At 44.6% G+C, this 18,516-nt stretch overlaps 1 protein-coding gene across 1 annotated transcript; it reads left to right on the forward strand.

Annotated features, from left to right (window-relative positions):
- The first annotated feature begins 7,627 nt into the window (after positions 1-7,627).
- NMI (N-myc and STAT interactor) lies at positions 7,628-18,028 on the forward strand. Its single transcript, XM_030454691.1, has 9 exons — positions 7,628-7,766; positions 8,611-8,665; positions 10,656-10,733; positions 13,400-13,507; positions 15,092-15,260; positions 15,642-15,748; positions 15,930-16,119; positions 16,779-16,885; positions 17,818-18,028. The coding sequence occupies exons 2-9, from the start codon at positions 8,621-8,623 to the stop codon at positions 18,016-18,018; spliced, it is 1,005 nt and encodes a 334-aa protein (XP_030310551.1). The 5' UTR covers positions 7,628-7,766; positions 8,611-8,620; the 3' UTR covers positions 18,019-18,028.
- The last annotated feature ends 488 nt before the right edge of the window (positions 18,029-18,516 follow it).

Consider the following 18,516-nt stretch of genomic DNA (forward strand, 5'->3'; position numbering starts at 1 on the left):
GAAGCAGTGCCTTTGGCATATGAATTTCTGCACTTAAAGATGAGCAGGCAACATTACAGAAACTTTTAACTCTCACAAAGCCAGGGTAGCTGGGGCTGCCCCAGGGCCAAAAGCAACACGAATTTCAGTCTGCTGTTCAGTGCCAATCAGACACAAATTCAGCCTGCAGGAAAAATAAAAAAAAAAGAAAGAAAAAGAAAAAGAAAGGAAAAAGAAAAATAAAGAGGAAAAGGAAAAGGAAAAGGAAAAGGAAAAGGAAAAGGAAAAGGAAAAGGAAAAGGAAAAGGAAAAGGAAAAGGAAAAGGAAAAGGAAAAGGAAAAGGAAAGAAAAGGAAAAGGAAAAGGAAAAGGAAAAGGAAAAGGAAAAGGAAAAGGAAAAGGAAAAGGAAAAGGAAAGGAAAAGGGAAAGGGAAGGGAGAGGGAAAGGGAGAGGGAAAGGGAAAGAGGAAGGAGAAGGAGAAGAAGAAGGAGAAGGAGAAGGAGAAGGAGAAGGAGAAGGAGAAGGAGAAGGGGAGAAGGAGAAGGAGAAGGAGAAGGAGAAGGAGAAGGAGAAGGAGAAGGAGAAGGAGAAGGAGAAGGAGAAGGAGAAGGAGAAGGAGAAGGAGAAGGAGAAGGAGAAGGAGAAGGAGAAGGAGAAGGAGAAGGAGAAGGAGAGGAGAAGGAGAAGGAGAAGGAGAAGGAGAGAAGGAGAAGGAGAAGGAGAAGGAGAAGGAGAAGGAGAAGGAGAAGGAGAAGGAGAAGGAGAAGGAGAAGGAGAAGGAGAAGGAGAAGGAGAAGGAGAAGGAGAAGGAGAAGGAGAAGGAGAAGGAGAAGGAGAAGGAGAAGGAGAAGGAGAAGGAGAAGGAGAAGGAGAAGGAGAAGGAAAAAAAAGATAATGAAAAAGAAAAGGAAAAAGATAAAGAAAAGGAAAAAGATAAAGAAAAGGGAAAGGAAAAGGAAAAACCAAACAAACCACTAAAAACCCCACAACCAAACCCAGAGGGTGTCCTTGCCAACACTGCTACAAATTCCACTAATGAAAGTTACTCTAACTTTGGGTTGCTTCTTTTCAACTCAAGTTTTCCTCATTTTTTCCATACTGTGCTTCCACTCAGGTGGAACTCGTGTGGGGTCTGGGAGGTGCTTGCAGCACAGCTCCAGGCATTCCCTGGGGATCCCAACTTCAGCAGAGGATTTGAGAAGCTCTCAGGCTGGCAGTGGAAGCAGAAGAGCTGCTGGCTTATCCTTATTCCTGAATATTAACAGCTGCACCCAGTAAAAACTCCACAATAAAACCCCAAATATCCCAAATTTAGTGAGTCATCTTTCCCCAAACTCCAGGATGATACAAAACTCACCAAAACTTCACAGCGTGCTGAATACCCAAGGCTTTGCTGCAAGGACTTGATTGCCTGCCTGCTCATAGTGGGGAGGGTGATCACTGAGAAACATCCAAGAGAAGAAATAAAACCCACGAGTTTTCCACCTGTGAGCCAAATGCAAGGGAGAGAAGTTAGAAAGGAATAAAGCTCCGTGTGGGATTTCAGAATAGAAAGTGATTTGTCAGTGGATTTGAGGTCAAGTTTTCTGTTGGGTTTGATTTAAAATAATTTGCATTTCAGATTAATAATAATAATAATAATATAAATTGTGAAATACATCTGTTTTCCAAAATGTCTGAAACAAAAAATCACTTGGGTTAATCTTGAAAGGGTTGAAAAAAAATATATTTGAACTCTTTCCACAAACTTCCTTCCTTGCCACGACTGTTTTTTACCCAAATGAGTCAAGTTTTCTCCCTCCTGAAACTGCTACAAAGGTTTCTGTGGTGAAACAATAAAAAGGCAAATGGATAAGTTGCATTCTGAGGCTGCTCTCAGGTGTGGGTAACAGCACACTGGACATTTTTCATGGGAACATCTCACCAGGGTGACTTGGCAGGTCTGAAACAGAGAATGGAGGCAAATGAGGCACTTAGTGAGGAGCTGGAGGCAGCAAAGTATCTTCAGTCAGAAGCAGTGGTGTGAAACCCAAGGTTTGGAAAAAATAAACCTGAAAACGTGAAACAGAGCTCTTAGGGTTGGTAACATTTAAGGGCAGAAGTTGGAAGGTGCATTCTCCAAACAAGTGAACTTTTCATCTGGACTGACTGCACAAATGCTCCCAGCTAGAGGAGGTTTGTTACAGACTTGGAAGAGCAGAATATCAGTTATTAAATCCTAAAGTTTGTCTGGATTTGGGATTGAGATTCAGACCAAACCAGTGGTGTTCATAAACTGAACCACACACGTCTGATCCTCATCCCCAGTTGTTCAAGCACTGACTTTCCTTCACCAGTTTTAGCCCTGAGTTCTTCCAGTCAGAAGTCAAGGTCCCAGCTATAGAATCCTGGGATTACTTCACTTCCCAGAGATGTCCTCTACATGAGCAATTCCTCTAACTCTTATACTTTTTAATTTAGTTTTAATTTAATTTAATTTACTTTTTAATTTAGCTCAGCTGTAGCATGGCTTTCTGTTCAATACAGGACCTTATTAGCTTTCACACAGTCAGTGTTTCTTTCATGAAGCACGGAATGCCTTAAATAATTTTGGGGGAATTAAAAGGACACAAAACCTCTTTTCCAGACATTAAGGCACTTACTGAAACACTCCCCAGCAGTTTATCTTGATAGGATATTCATTCATTTTATTCCTAAGGACTATAGACAATCAATTTCTGTTCATTCAGCAGATAAAATGGAAGCACAGATGAATACTTCTGCCAGGCACATCTCCTCTCCCCCCTTTCCTCCTCTCCCCCTCCCTCACTTACATCTCCTCAGTGTAAATTGTCCTGCAGGCTGGAATTTACTCTGCTTCTACACCCCAATAATCCTCCCTGAAACACTGCTGATGTTATTTGAAAGAAAAACTTCATTAACATGGAGTGATTTATAGGCAAAGAGCAGGAATGTGATCCAAGCCTAACAACAGGCATCTTAGATGATTTCTTCTTCAGTGTTTGCTTTCTCTTGCTGGGACTGTTTACTGAGCATTGCCTCATAGTGCTGTGTTCTGGGACACATCCTAGGGAAGCTGAAACATTCCCAAGTCCTGCTGGACACAGCTCAGAATCCATCCTGGAAGGGATGCAGATTTGTATCAGCTCTTTGGTTCAGGATTGTGATGTCCCAAATGCAGACCTCTTGGAATAAACTCCCCAACCTCCTGATGAGGCACCTTCTGCCTCATCAGACAGCCAGGATGTGTTTTGGAACCCCCTTACAATATAACCCTGAAATAAATTGATATTCACCCATGGGGAGCTTTGATGGACTCCAGGCTTGGGTAGCTCAGCAGATCCAGAACCACCATCAGGATGGGTTTGGATGCTGCTCAGAATTCTGCACACTGTGTGAGATATCACACAAGACATTTAAAATTCTTCCCTCTCCTAGAATGCAGGAAAACTACTCAAACACAGGAAAAAAGAAAAAAAACCAAACCAAACCAAAACACTGATAATCAAGAACCATGATTGTACCCTGATCATTAAGGAATGGATTTGTGTGATAATACATGAGCATGTCCTTAAAGAAGAACCTGAGAACTTATTTCCTTTCTATTATTATTATTATTATTATTATTATTATTACTATTATTATTATTATTTTGTTTTCCAGACATTAATAATCTACAAAAGCATGCACCACTTCCCAGACTGTGACTGAAGACAAGCAGAGAAAGCATCTCTAACCTCTGTTGGCCAAGTCTTGAAAGAAAGCACAAAACAAACTCCCAACATGCTGCTAGACCTGTCTGGAGGCTCCTTTGCAGCTGGGGTACCTCAAGGATCAGGGTTTCATGATGACATTTATGACTTAATCACCTAAATTCCAGTTGTTTTCCTCTTTAGATCTGTTCTAGCTTTAAATGAGGCAAAATACTCTCCCTCTAAAGGTAATGCTATGAGATTCTTATCAGTTCCTGTCCAGAAGCTCAGGGATGGTCAGGTTGTTTTGGTACCAGCTTAATCAGAGTATTTCTTGCTGCAGGCAAGTCCTAATCCTACACTGCCAGCAGGGTCATGGTTTTCTTTTGACATTCCCAGTTCAGATTTCTGAGCTCACCAGGGGTTTCTCAGGCTCCTGGAGAGCAACTTTGGTGTCAATGCAGACTGCTCAGAGAAATCCTGAGAGTTTTAAAGGTTCTTGTCCTCTGTGCTGTGTTTGGTTTGATTCTCCCCTTTAGCTAGCCCCCTCAGATTTATGAAGTCCATGCTTTTCCCTTTAGTCTGATTCAGGTGTGCCTAACACTTCTAAAGTCACAGTACATGGAAATAATTCACACACCGAGCCCAAGCCAACTCCAGTTAAGGAACTGAAGCCCAGTTCAGCCTTTCCAATGAACTTCCTTCACCAAACAAGAAGAAACATATTGTTCAGCTCAAATCCCAGAGCAGGCCATGTCAACAGTTGCTGCATTCCCTGGAGTTCAGAGAATTATGGCTCTTTCAGATCAGGAGTGACTTCCCAACATGACCCAGGGTTCCTGGAGAAGAGCCCACCACCCTGACACTTCAGTCTGAAATCTGATGTACTTAGGTCATAACATAACCACCTCCTCCTCCCTGGCTTCTCCAGATAAACCTCTCCCTTTTACTCATTAGTAACAAACTTTGTTTTTACTTCAGTAAACATAGATTTCCATTGTCATGGCAGAAAATAATAATACAAAAAAAAATAAAAATAGCTTGACTCCAAGGTCACCATGTCAGGCACTTATCTTAAAACCCAGAAAAGGACGTTTGAAACTGCCATAATAATTACCCCATGGGTAAAACTCCTACTGCATTCAGTGGCACTAAGGGATTCCTGTCCAAGCAGGGTGCAATCCAAGCCTCCCTCTGTAGAGCAAAGGAGAGTGGAAGTTCTGAAACCCTCCATCTGGGTGCTGGAGTGTGCCCGCAGAGCTCAGCCATTGCCCACATCTGCTAAGTGACAAAGTCAGCTTCTCCTCCCTTCCCCAGCTACGTGGCATACTTTGAATTTCTGAGCACTAATTCCTTCAGCAGTCTGTGCTGATGGACTGCTAACCACACACAATCGTGTATTTCACCAACGTGCAAGCCTGGTTGCAATTTTGAGTGTGGTGTTTAAAAGAGCAGCCAGCTGAGAGCAAAGCTGCAGGCAATGTGCTTTCTTTTCCCTTTGGCCTGGGACACAGGCATTACCCAAATTGTATTCAGGGCTGCAACACATCTGTTGTGAGTATTGAACCAGACAGGAAGTCTTGAATTCAATCAGCTGTGGTTGACAGCTGGGCTACAACTTTGGGTTCAGTCTGCTCCTGAATCCAAGAGCTCTCAGTGGAACGTGTCTGCAGGACTTTCCTTTCACCCAGCCATGCTTTAAGCACACACACTCTGTACCTGCTGCCTGACAGCTCCCATCACAACAAGTCCAGTCTGTCCTGGCAACACCATCTGCACAACAGCCTGGGGCTTACCAGCTCTCTGAGGACACATAAACCACCTTTAGATACCTACACGAAGGGTCACTCAGTAACCAAAACCTTTCACCAGCCCCTTCGAGGAGGAGGCAGTGCTTTTCTCAAAGGGATCACCATGGAAATCCAAGCTTTTCTTCCCCTGAAATGTCTTCAGGACATGAGTACCCACGGGCTGACAATGTTTGGAGCCAGCAGTCACCTCACACCAGTCAGCTCATGGCTCCTCTCAGCTGACTGATGTTCATGTTCAAGCTTTCCTCCCCTCCCTTCCCTGTGCTGCCAGTAGGAGTTGTGGTCACAGAGCTGGGGATTGATTGAGCCAAAGATGGAGCTTTTTTTGTGAGGGGAAGTTTGGAGGTAGTGGTCAGATTGGTGCTTTCATGCAACTCACCAAGCACAGCCAGCCAAAGGGCTTGAAAAAGACTTGGAGACCTTAGAAGTTGGCATTGCCTTTAGAGTGCCCACCAGTGACTGTGCTGCCTGACTCTGGGTGCCTCTGGCATGGATCATTTTTATGAATCTTTTCATAAATTTCATTAATCTTATGCTCTATGATCATTTATGAATTCTTAAGGCCTTATAAATCAACCACGCTCCTCAAGGATGGGGGAGCAAACCCTCTGCCACCTCCTGCCCCAGGGACCCAGCTCATTCCTCTGACCCAAGAGTGGGTGCTCCCTCTGAGATGTGGGGGTCCCTCTGAGATGTGAGGATCCCTCTGAGATGTAGGGGCTCCCTCTGAGATGTGGGTGCTCCCTCTGAGATGTGGGGGTCCCTCTGAGATGTAGGGGCTCCCTCTGAGATGTGGGGGTCCCTCTAAGACATGGTGTTCCCTCTGAGATGTGGGTGCTCCCTCTGAGATGTGGGAGCTCCCTCTGAGTTGTGGGGGTCCCTCTGAGATGTGGGGATCCCTCTGAGATGTGGGGGTCCCTCTGAGATGTGGGGGTCCCTCTGAGACATGGTGCTCCCTCTGAGATGTGAGGATCCCTCTGAGATGTAGGGGCTCCCTCTGAGATGTGGGTGCTCCCTCTGAGATGTGGGGGTCCCTCTGAGATGTAGGGGCTCCCTCTGAGATGTGGGGGTCCCTCTAAGACATGGTGTTCCCTCTGAGATGTGGGTGCTCCCTCTGAGATGTGGGAGCTCCCTCTGAGTTGTGGGGGTCCCTCTGAGATGTGGGAGCTCTCTCTGAGATGTGGGGATCCCTCTGAGATGTGGGGGTCCCTCTGAGATGTGGGGGTCCCTCTGAGACATGGTGCTCCCTCTGAGATGTGGGGGTCCCTCTGAGATGTAGGGGCTCCCTCTGAGATGTGGGGGTCCCTCCCAGGATGGGGGGAGTCCCTCTGAGATGTAGGGGCTCCCTCTGAGATGTGGGGGTCCCTCTGAGATGTGGGGGCTCCCTCTGAGATGTGGGAGCTCTCTCTGAGATGTGGGGATCCCTCTGAGATGTGGGGGTCCCTCTGAGACATGGGGGTCCCTCTGAGATATGGGTGCTCCCTCTGAGATGTGGGGCTCCCTCCCAAGATGGGGGGTCCCTCAGAGCTGGTGGGCTGCTGCCATCCCAGGGAAAGGGCTGTGTGGCCACTGCCCACTCCTTGGGGTTTTTTTTTCAGGGTTTTCCCAGAAATTATTTTGGTGAACGAGGCATCTCCAGCAGGAGAAGTGAATGTTTCTGTCAGTGAATGTTTTCAGCCTTTTGCCACAGCGGGACAAAGAATCACCTCTTCCTTGTGATAAGAACACATCTTGTCAGACCAGGTGGTTTAAAAGTAATATAAGTAATAACTAATACAAGTAAATAACCAAATACACCAAAATCACCAGAATTAGCCTGAGGACACCAAGTTTTTGCCACTTCAATGACAACTCCAGAAGTCTGCAGCCAAGTTGAGATGGGTGAAAAGCTGCTGGGATGGCAGGGGGTGGTGATGGGCACCTTAAAGCCCCCCTGCAGCCTCCCCTTTTCCCAGCCCACCCCCTTCTCCGGGATTTCCCCCTTTTCTGCCGGAGTCCATCGAGTCCCTTAGCTCATCCCTCCCTCCCCGGGACGTGAAGGGAGTGCGGGAGGGGGTCTGGGAGCCGATCCTTGGTTAGGGGTGGGGGAATGGTGCGGGAATTCCAGGAAGAGAAGCGGTGGTTCCGGCCGTGTCCCTGTGCCGGGCCGCCCCGTCCGCCTGATAGGGTGGATGGGGAAACGAAAGCGAAAGGGGCCGGTCCCGGTTCCGGGAAGGTGTCCCCGGCCGGTACCGGAGGGGTTGCGGGGCTGCCCAGGACCCATCGCCGTGGGGGTGCTGTGAGGTGTGCGGGGTGCGGATCGTGTCCTCAGGGGAAGCCTGGGGAGGGGGACGAGCAGGAGGCTCCCCGCACAGGAGGGGGTGGCTGGGGGGCTTCCCTGGCCTCAGTGGGCTAGTGAGGGGCTAGTGAGGGGCTAGTGAGGGTGGTTGGGCTACTAGAGCTTGGAGAAGCTCAGTGGCACAGACCGGACGAGGCTTCTCGTCTGGAGGAGCCAAGGGAGGGTGGTTTTTATTTTTAAAAACGAGGAAATGGATCGGTTTGAGAGAAATCTGGGAATTTTCAGCCCTGGGGTTTCAGAGCTCGGTGCTGAATGGAGCAGGGGAGGTGTGTGTGGGGTGGGGGTAAAAAACCGACCTCAGGATTTCCAGACGAACTTGTCCCAGGTCCATTTGATCCTCCCAGCCACAAAAGGTCGTGGCAGCAGATCCCGGAGTTTGCCTGTGTAAAGAAAGTGTTTTCTTTGGTGTTAAAAACGTTTAAGTGTTGTAATTCTTAATCACAGAGCAGACAGGATGTTAAACCTCTGTGTAATGGCACACAAATAGCATAAAGGTTGGAACATAAGTTCCAGGACAGAAAAATTAAGTTGTGGATGTAAATTTCCTCATATTATCCCTGGCCTCCAGGCTCAGTGAAAAAGGGAGGCTTCAGCTATCCAAAATATATCACTTCTGCCCATAAAATGATATATTTACATTTAAAAATTATTTAGCTTAACACAGCTTCTGGGATTCCTTTTGGGTACTTTGTTATCCTGAAAGAGAAAAAAAGAAAAAAAAGACAATAACGAAAGAAAAAAAAAAAGGCACTGCACACAATGTTTGGGTTTTTTTCCCTGTTCCCTCAGGTTTTTACAAATGGATTTTACAAGTCCCTCACCAGCTTTGAAAGATAACAGCTTTGTAAGTATCTCCTGATGGAAATAAAAGTCTTTATTGACAGTACTATTTCTGAATGAAGGTTTGTGCTCAGACAGTGCTTCTGAAAGTTCCTGGCTCCCTTTCTTCCACCCTTTCATACTTTGTACATTCCTGATTCCTGTTTCCACAGGGGGAAGTCCCATTCCAAAGTGTCAGCTTCACAGAACCTGTTACAATTTTCCTGTCCTCTGTCTGTGAAGTTTCTTAGGGGAATTTCCTTTCCTTTCCTTTCCTTTCCTTTCCTTTCCTTTCCTTTCCTTTCCTTTCCTTTCCTTTCCTTTCCTTCCTTTCCTTGCCTTGCCTTGCCTTGCCTTGCCTTGCCTTGCCTTGCCTTGCCTTGCCTTGCCTTGCCTTGCCTTGCCTTGCCTGCCTTGCTTTCCTTGCCTTTCCTTTCCTTTCCTTGCCTTTCCTTGCCCTTCCTTGCCTTTCCTTGCCTTTCCTTGCCTTTCCTTTCCTTTCCTTGCCTTGCCTTGCCTTTCCTTGCCTTTCCTTTCCTTTCCTTTCCTTTCCTTTCCTTTCCTTTCCTTTCCTTTCCTTTCCTTTCCTTTCCTTTCCTTTCCTTCCTTTCCTTTCCTTCCCTTCCCTTCCCTTCCCTTCCCTTCCCTTCCCTTCCCTTCCCTTCCCTCTTTCCCTTTCCCCTTCCCTTCCCTTTCCCCTTCCCTTTCCTTCCTTTCCCTTTCCTTTTTCCTGGCATCTCCCTTCATTCAGTTCCTGCAGTGTGGCAAGTAGTTTGGATGGGACTTTCCCTGGGATTTCTTGGGGTTTCCTTGCTATTTTTATTTCTTTCAGGCTGAAAACTCCTGTCTTGGACCATTTTTCAGTAAAAACCATGCCTGCCTTCTTATCAGCTTCCAGCTGTAGCACATGGATCCTTCTGCTTTCCTGCACTCCATCCCTTGAGTGAAGGAATATTTGTTTTTTTCCAGTTTTAAGTTATACACAGCTGGGGATTTCCCCGTTGCTTACTGGATATTTGAAACTGGACAAGGCAGTGGAAAAAAATAGTTTGCATTTTATTGCTTGTAGGAAATACCCAGCATTACCAAGAGAATTGACAAGATTATCTAACTTAGACCTTTTCCATGCCTAATTTTCATGGTCCACGTTCAAGTTTTATGTAATCTTGAGTAAAAGGGAGGGATTGCTTCAGGAGGTCTCTTTGGATTATTTTTTTTCCCCTTTTCTGCAGAATATTGCAGCCATAGAAACAAAACAAAGCTGAGAAGATTTTCTCCCTTCTTGGGTTTTACCCAGTTATTGTTTTCCCATGCTTGTGAACTTCTGCCCTGAAGTACTTGAATCCTGAAATGGTTCTTTTCTCACCTTCCTCCTGCTTGAAGTTGCCGTTTATTGTCCAATCTCCCCGAGCTTGGAATCATCCCATTTTGAATGTTTTTTCCCATTATGCCTGCACATCCTTTATGCATTCTTTTAGAGGAACTGCTGAGAAAAAAACACAGATAAACAAACATTTGTGGGTTTGAAAGGCTCAGTTCCCTGTGGAAGAGCACGGAGACATCATGCTTTTCTTATTTATCAAAATATTAGCCTGTAAATGTTTTTCATTTGACTGCAAAGAATGATTACTGACCAAGAGCCATTTCCTTAGATTTTTGTCCTGTACAGACATAAAAAAATGTCAGTGATTTGGCCTAATTATCTGAAGGCATTTAAAAAAAACTATGCTGTATATGCTCCCCTCTGACAGACAGGGTTTAATTACTGGGGGGGTTTAATTATAAATACAATTGGTCTCTCCAAATGTTTGCCTCACCACAATCCCTGCCTGAATAATTGGAGAAAACCAGCAAATATGCAGACAGAAAACAGAAGTTGGGTTGTAATCACTGGACATGAACTGAAAACTGCTGTGGCAAAATGCTTCCCCCATTGGCAGGGGGTTTGTTTTTTCCTCTTGAAGCCTCACTTGGATGATGTCTCTCAGTGTGAAAACCTCTTCTTTTCTCTCCAGAAAATGATGAGCCCTGATGCTTCTGGCACATCCCACAATGAGATGGAAAGCAGTAACCAAGCACTAAAGAACTTGAAGGCAAGTTCTAGGAAGTACCTGCTGGAATCATGGAAAAAAAGAAAAGCTAAGATAAGCTGGGGGGAGTGTGGATCAGCTGGAAGGCAGGAGGGCTCTGCAGAGGGACCTGGACAGACTGGAGAGTTGGGATGATCCCAAGGGGATGAGGTTCAACATTCCAAGTGCCGGGTCCTGCACTTTGGCCACAACAACCCCATGGGGAGCTCCAGGCTGGGCACAGAGTGGCAGAAAGGGACCTGGGAGTCTGGATTGCCAGGAAGCTGAAGAGGAGCCAGCAGTGTGCCCAGGTGGCCAAGAAGGCCAATGGCATCCTGGGCTGGCTCAGGAACAGCGTGGCCAGCAGGTCCAGGGAAGGGATTCTGCCCTGTGCTCAGCCCTGGTGAGGCCACAGCTTGAGTCCTGTGTCCAGTTCTGGGCCCCTCAGCTCAGGAAGGAGCTTGAGGTGCTGGAGCAGGTCCAGAGAAGAGCAAGGAGGCTGTGAAGGGATCCAGCAGAATTCCTGTGAGGAAGGCTGAGGGAGCTGGGGGTGTTGAGGCTGGAGAAGAGGAGGCTCAGGGGAGACCTCATCACTCTCTGCAACTCCCTGAAGGAGGTTGAGCCAGGGGGGGGTTGGGCTCTTTTCCCAGGCAACTCTCAGCAAGACAAGAGGGCAGGGGTCTCAAGTTGTGCCAGGGGAGGTTTAGGTGGAGATGAGAAAGAATTTCTTTCTGGAGAGGGTGATCAGCATTGGAATGGGCTGCCCAGGGAAGTAGTGGATTCTCCGTGTCTGGGAGATCTTTCCAAAGAGCTGGATTGTGGCACTAAGTGGGCTGGGAACCACGGGGGGAGTGGATCAAGGGTTGGACTTGATGAGCTCTGAGGTCCCTTCCAACCCAGCCAGTTCTATGATTCTATGATTCTATGAAATAAGCTGAAAGAATCTAAACTCTCCCCCAGTTTGTCTAACTTGTTCTCTGCTCTTCAGGGGTCCACGCTGGTGTTGGGCTCTGTGGTAATTACACTTGCAAGTCTAAGGGAAATATTTCTGCCAAGTGTTATAAACAAATAAAGGGCTCACTTAAGGTTTGGTTTGGTTTTGTTCCTGTGGAAGAAAAAAAAAATCAAAATATTTTTCTTTTTACTATCTAGGGAAGCACTGCAAAATAGAAGAGCTGCTTTTTAATGTAAATTAAATGCTGATACAGAGGTTTTTAAAGCAGAGGGAGTACCTGATAAAGGCAGACTTTGAAAAGAAACAGCTTCAGGACATTAATAAATCTGGGGACAGCTCTGAGGTATGGAGAGTGCTGCCAGCAGTCAGTACCTGGGGAGCTGGGTAAGAGGTGCAGGTTAGAGAAATAAGGGTAATATTTCCTTCTCAGCTGAAAGGACTGTGATGTTTTGCAGACTCCATGACTAAAACGTTCTACATGGAGTTTTCCAGTGGCAGACTAAGAACCAGTGTGATAAAAGTCCTGAGTAGAGCAACAGGAGAAGTTTCTGTAGGCTGTCAAGGAGGTGGTTTCAGTGAGGTTTTGTCTGGCCTGTAAATGACTGAGCAGAAATCATGGCTTCAATATTAAAAGCTATTAAAATATAATTAAAAAAATATATATATAGCACTTTGGATAGCATCTGGTTATGGAATTCTCACATACCTACTAAGCTGTGTTGCCTTTTAGTTTATGGTTGCTGGGCATATTTTACAATTTTTACATGTGCTCTAACTTTCTAACCAACACCACTGGAGTTTCAAGTGATAATTTTCACTCTATCCATCACATTTTCATCACACATTTTATTCTTCAACTTTAATCTCTCTTCAACACTGGAGTTACATTAAAAAATCAATACCATTTATCATCGTATCTATCATGTTAAATGTCACACACAAACACCATAAAATTACTAAGGAAACCCCCTAGACAAAACTATAACCAACTCCAAACGACCAAAACAATGTATAATTAAAAATATAATTAAAATATAATGACCAGCTTAGGCATGGTTAGGGTTAGGGTTATGGTTATGGTTAGGGTTAGGGTCAGGGTTAGGGTCAGGGTTATGGTTAGGGTCAGGGTTAGGGTTATGGTTATGGTTAGGGTTAGGGTCAGGGTTAGGGTCAGGTTCAGGGTTATGGTTAGGGTTAGGGTCAGGGTCAGGGTCAGGGTTATGGTTAGGGTCAGGGTCAGGGTCAGGGTTAGGGTCAGGGTTATGGTTAGGGTTATGGTTAGGGTTAGGGTTAGGGTTAGGGTCAGGGTTATGGTTAGGGTTAGGGTCAGGGTTAGGTTCAGGGTTATGGTCAGGGTTAGGGTCAGGGTTAGGTTTTTCTGAAAGCTGGTGTTGGTTTTCCAGTCAGAAATGTTTGGATGTTATAGCCAGAAGAGGTCATTACCACCACCTGGCTGCTGATGGACGTTATCTTCAGCTGATGGGATGGCTCTCAGTGTCTGGATGGTTCATGGCTTTAAAGGAGCCACCTTCCCCCTGGAGCTAACTGCACTTGGGCTGGTTCCTTTTCCATCCTTTCCTTCTCAGCCTCCAGAAAACCCCTAATGTATTGTGCATGGCTGTCATGTAGAATAACTGAAAGCTGAAACAGTTTCTGATGTCTCCAGAGCTGGCTGAAATGTATTTTTGTTTTCTGAGTGTTTAATTTTTCATTTAATATGTTTTGGGGGCTGTAGAGAGACCTCCATAAGCTAAATGAAGAAAATGCTGAGCTGCAGAGAGAGATTGAAAAGCTCCAAGAAGAGATTGCCCAGTGCAGCTCAAAGCCTTTGCCACATAACCAGGTAAAGTTTGTAATGTTTTGCTCTTTGTCTTTTGGGAGCTGACATTTTTATGGGGTCAGTTTTAGGCTTCTGGGACCAGTTGTTCAGCATTTGAACCTCTACTGCTTTCAATATAAAATAGAGCTTGAATTCTGTATTCTGATTTTAGCTGGCAAGAAAACATGAAGCTGAGGATAGAGAAAGAAAGAAGTATCTGAAATGCTGAATGAAGAAAAGCAGAAAAAGTGCTTAACAGGAGACCCTAGAATAAAAAATACACAAACATGGGTGGTTTTTAAGTACTCTAATTCTGTATTTCTTGGGTAGGAGGATGGAAGAAAGGGAGTGTGCCATTTCTATGGCAGAGGCAGAGTTTATTTTAACCCAAACTGAGCTTGACTTGGTGCCAGTCTCTCCTGGGAGCCCAAGTCAGCACTAAGTCCATGTGCAGCTGGCTGAACACCAGTGGTACCAAGCAGAGTGCCAGGCAGGATCCAGACTCTCTTTTGGTGAAACTACTGCAGATTCTGAGGGGTTCAGAAACCTGAACTTGCCTTCTGGACATTTCAGCTTCTAAAAACCTGTTTTCCTTCCAAATTGGAAGAAACCCAAATATTTTGGGAAATTTACCATGAAATGAAAACTGAGACCTTCTTTTTTTTTGTTGTTGTTTATACAGAGATTGAAGCTCTGTGCAGGTGTTACCTGGTTTAGCACGAACAGTATCAAAACATGAGCTTTCTAAATCCTATTTCTAACCTCAGGGGATGCTGATCAGTTGAACCTCCTCAATTTTCCTTGTCCCTGGAGAGGGCAAGGCTCCTCTAGAAGGAAAATTGGGCATGCACAGGGGCCTACATCTGAATTATCTTCAGGAAGAATGTCTCTGGTGGCTGCTGAGGGAATGGAAAGAAAGTGGGCTCCTAGACAAGATGCCAGTTGTGAAGATAGGTGGCAGAAATCTTTTAATCCCCCTGATTATTTTATCTTGACACAAGCAGTATTTTTTTTTTTCTCCAGGCAGGCTTTCATTTTAAAATAGTTCTGGAAAAGAGTTATCTGAAACTCCCTGAGGTCTGGCAAAGCCTTTCCTAACCAACACTTTCAAACGTGGTTGTGATTTACTCTATTTATAACATTTTTGGCTCCTCTGATCTGCTTTGCTAAGCTGGCAACACACAGGGCTGTTTGCTGGCTTCTCATGGTGATGGGCAAAAATAAATGGGAACACAAACGACTCTGATACTTCCATTTTGCAAGTTTTAGATACCAAAAGTAGTTTGCTTCTGCAGGTGGAAATGCCCATGGACTTCATTAAATGTTTATGGGGTAAGGTCATGTTTAAGTTCAAAGTTAATCATCAAAAGAGGGGGAAAAAGCTGCCTCACTGACTAAGCCCCCAGTAATAGATAAATCCAACTGGTCAGATTAGTTACAGGAGTTATACCTGGTTTACCAGCCATGATTTCAATCTGCTTGACTATTAAATGTTTTCCAAACAAGACATATGTAGCACTTCAAGGAAAGACTACTCTTCATTCTTCCATTCTGCAAGAAGTTACAGAAATGATTTTTTTTTTTCTTTCCCCTGTCTTGTTTCTAAAGCACCAGATTAAAAAGAAAGTAGCAGAAATGAAACTGAATTTCAGTCACCTGGAAGAGGTGCAGGGTGATCATCCAGAGCTGGACACTCACTGTGGTTTTGATGTAGCTACAAAAATCCCATTCAGCCTGAAGAGAAACGAGGCACTGCTCACCTTTGAAGCTGAAGAAGGTATGATGCATATGTTAAGTATCAACTTGATGTTTCTGGTGAAATTCATTGCCAAAGGGAAAGCTCTACTATTCATATTTGATGCACTTTGAGAGCATCCTTTAGCAGCATTAAAATATATATTTATATTGAAAAAAAAAATCTACTTTTCTAGCCTGTTCCAAAGATAATCTATTTTGCCTCTAACCAGTGAGATTTTATGGAAACAGACATGCCTGGAGACATGGATAGGGATCTGGTTGCCTTAATGCTAGTTATGTCTGCTTCACTGATGCAAAAGGAGATTTTGCTTAAGTGACTGGGGAATGGTTTTGGTTCTAATGATTAAACAGTTTTCTTATCTGAAAACTTGTGTTTGGTTTTTGCTTTTTTTTTCCTTAGTTGCCCAGAGGCTGATAAAAATGGATAAATATACTGTGGATCTGGACAGCAAAACAGCAGAGATCAGAGGGAAGCCCACTGCACTTGGTATGGGAGTCAAATTTGAGGTAATATGAAATATGAAACTGAAATATGAAAAAAAATGAAGCTGAAATACAAAACTATGAAGATACAAACTTGTAGCACTTTAAAGCTTTATATTCAGGTTTTTTTGAGGGTTTTCAGTCACAAAGCACACCAAAAAAACCCAACAAAACACCAAACCCACAATCTTTTTTTTTTTTTTAGCTCCATGTCACTATTTCTGGCAGGAAGATCAATGTTTCTGAAGTCCCTGAGCTACCCATTCCTGAAGAGTGGATGAGAGACAAACTAGAGCTGAATTTCCAGAAGTCTGAATATGGAGGAGGGGAAGTCAAAGATGTGTGCTATGACAAGCAGTCTGGAGCAGCTGCTGTGACATTCCTCAGGCCTGGAGGTACCATGGGATGCTTTGGTGGGGAGATGTAGGGGCCATAATGCCCATCCTGCCCTATGTTCCATTCCTTACTGCATTCTGTGTTAACTTAAAACACTGAACGCAGCAAATTCATCTCGTGGGGAGTCCAATAGATCAGGAAAAGATGTGGCTTCACCCTCCACCTCTGTAAATAAAGCAGTATTTCATCATATTCCTATTTGATTAAATAGGACCTGATAGGCAGTCTGTGAGATTTAGTTATTCCTTGGTCAAAAACCTGTTTTAATTTTTCATTCTATTGCTGGAGACTTATATTGCAACAAGAAAATGAGGAAAATGTTTCTGATTTCAGCTCTTTTTTCATGACAATGAATTTAGGCAGGCTTTCAGATTGCCCCACTGTATGGAATTCTATGCAGGTCAGTGGGGCCACATCCATTTAGAGCAGCTGCTTTGGATTTATTTCAGAAGCTTTTGAGGCTATTTAATGATTTTGCTTGGGTTTTGAACTGCCATATAAACTTTCTGCAAAATGCATGTAAAGAATCTCAAAGTATGCAATCATTTATTGGCTTCTAGACCCCTGTAGGGAAATACTCCTCTGTTCTTTGATAAGCTCACAAAATGCATTTTGGATTGCATTACCCTGACTTCTCTTTTTGTCGTTCTCCTTACAGCAGCCAACAGCTTTGTGAGACGTGCCAAATACCCCTTCCATGTAAATGGGCATTCCTATAGGCTCTCTGTGTCCCCAGACACCTGTGTACACTTGAAAAAGCTGCAGGTAAAAGAACCTACTCCACAAACAGTGCAGATACGTGGGAAAGATGAGATATGGGCAGGATTTTTGGTTCTGAGGGCTGCAGGAGCTTTTTTGTCATGCGTGTTGTGAAACTTATGAGCAAGTGTGAGCCTGCAGCACGCTGCTCTGCTGCTAAGCTCATGTTTTGCAGGGTGAAAGCTATAATTTATTTTAAAAGGGTGTGCATGTCTTTGATCAAATTATATCCCTACTTACCATGCAGCCCGTGCTAGACGGGAGGCAGATACTGAATTGTTTGTGAAGTGGGTTAATAGCAGACACAACAACATCTTCCTGAGTCACCAAGCACTGTCACACTCATCCCTAATGAGGATGCTGACAGTCTCAGCAGAGCCCCTTCTTGTTCCACCAAATGTTGGCTCATTCATCTTTTTCATTCATTCAGCCCAAATGCTGACTTTCTTTCCCTGCAACACTCCACTGCTGGCTCATGGTGTTCTCGGGGAAACTGTTTGTTTAGTTGGTATGAATAGATGGTAATCAAGGCAGGATTGTGTATATAATCAGTCCTTTATAATTAAAGCATTGTCTGGAGTGTGTGTGTGTGTGTGTTTGAGGCAGGTGGGACTCATGGGCTGGCATGGGATTGTGTGGAGTGATGCTGTCTGCAGGCATCAGGCATCCCCAGATCCCACGTGGGTGTGTGTGGAGTGGGGCACACTTTGTGGTGCTCTTTGTGCCTGGTTCTGGCTGGCAGAGTTGGGAACTTCTGTGATTTATTTTTTTTTTTTCAGTGACAGAAATAGACAGCATTGTCTAAAGGCTCCACATGTCATGAAGGATCCCAGCCATACCTGCTCAGGGAGGTTTTTATCTCCAGTGTCTGCCAGTTCCTGTAGAGGCACATGCAACAGCTGATGTCTAATGCACATTGGGTTTTCTTTCCTCAATAGGTCTACGGTGGGATTTCTAAGAAGACCATCCTGTTGCAAGGAATTCCAGAGATGGAAGATGATGAGGAAAGTGTAGAGGACATGATTAAAATTCATTTTCAAAAGCCCAGCAGAGGCGGCGGGGAAATAGAGAATGTCAAATATGTATCAGGACAAGGAGTGTGTGTTTGGTTTGAGGAGGATACTTCAAATTCCATGTAGGATGTTGTAGGAAGACCTAAGGAAGTTCTCACCACAGGCACAGGAAGCTCAGGAGAGATGGTGCTTTCATGTTCTGAAATGTCTACCCGGAGAAGAGGAGCTGCCTGTCTTTCTGATCTGTGAAACATCACAGACTTGGCATAAAAATTCAGTAAAACTCCCTGCCTGGTGTTCCAGAGCTTCCTGATTGAAGTCACAGAAAAAGCCTCCACCAGCACTTGAAACTTAATCTGTTTTCTGCAAACCTGCAGATTTTGTATTGTGTGAATTTTAGATAGTGGGATCCCACACATCCAGAGTGGGATAAATCTTTCCCTTTTTAAATTTTGATTACAAAAGGTAGATGTAATCACAATCAAAAGTGGTTTTAAAGTGCCCTGGCTTCAGAAGGCAGCTCTGACACAACACCAGCCTGGCTGGGGTAACACAGTTATCCTGTCATGCCATGAAATCTGCAGTGTTGAGTAAGTAGAATTAAAGTAAAAAATGAGGCAATGC

This window comes from Calypte anna, chromosome 7 (genome assembly GCF_003957555.1).
Source record: "Calypte anna isolate BGI_N300 chromosome 7, bCalAnn1_v1.p, whole genome shotgun sequence".
In the NCBI taxonomy this organism is placed as follows: domain Eukaryota; kingdom Metazoa; phylum Chordata; class Aves; order Apodiformes; family Trochilidae; genus Calypte; species Calypte anna.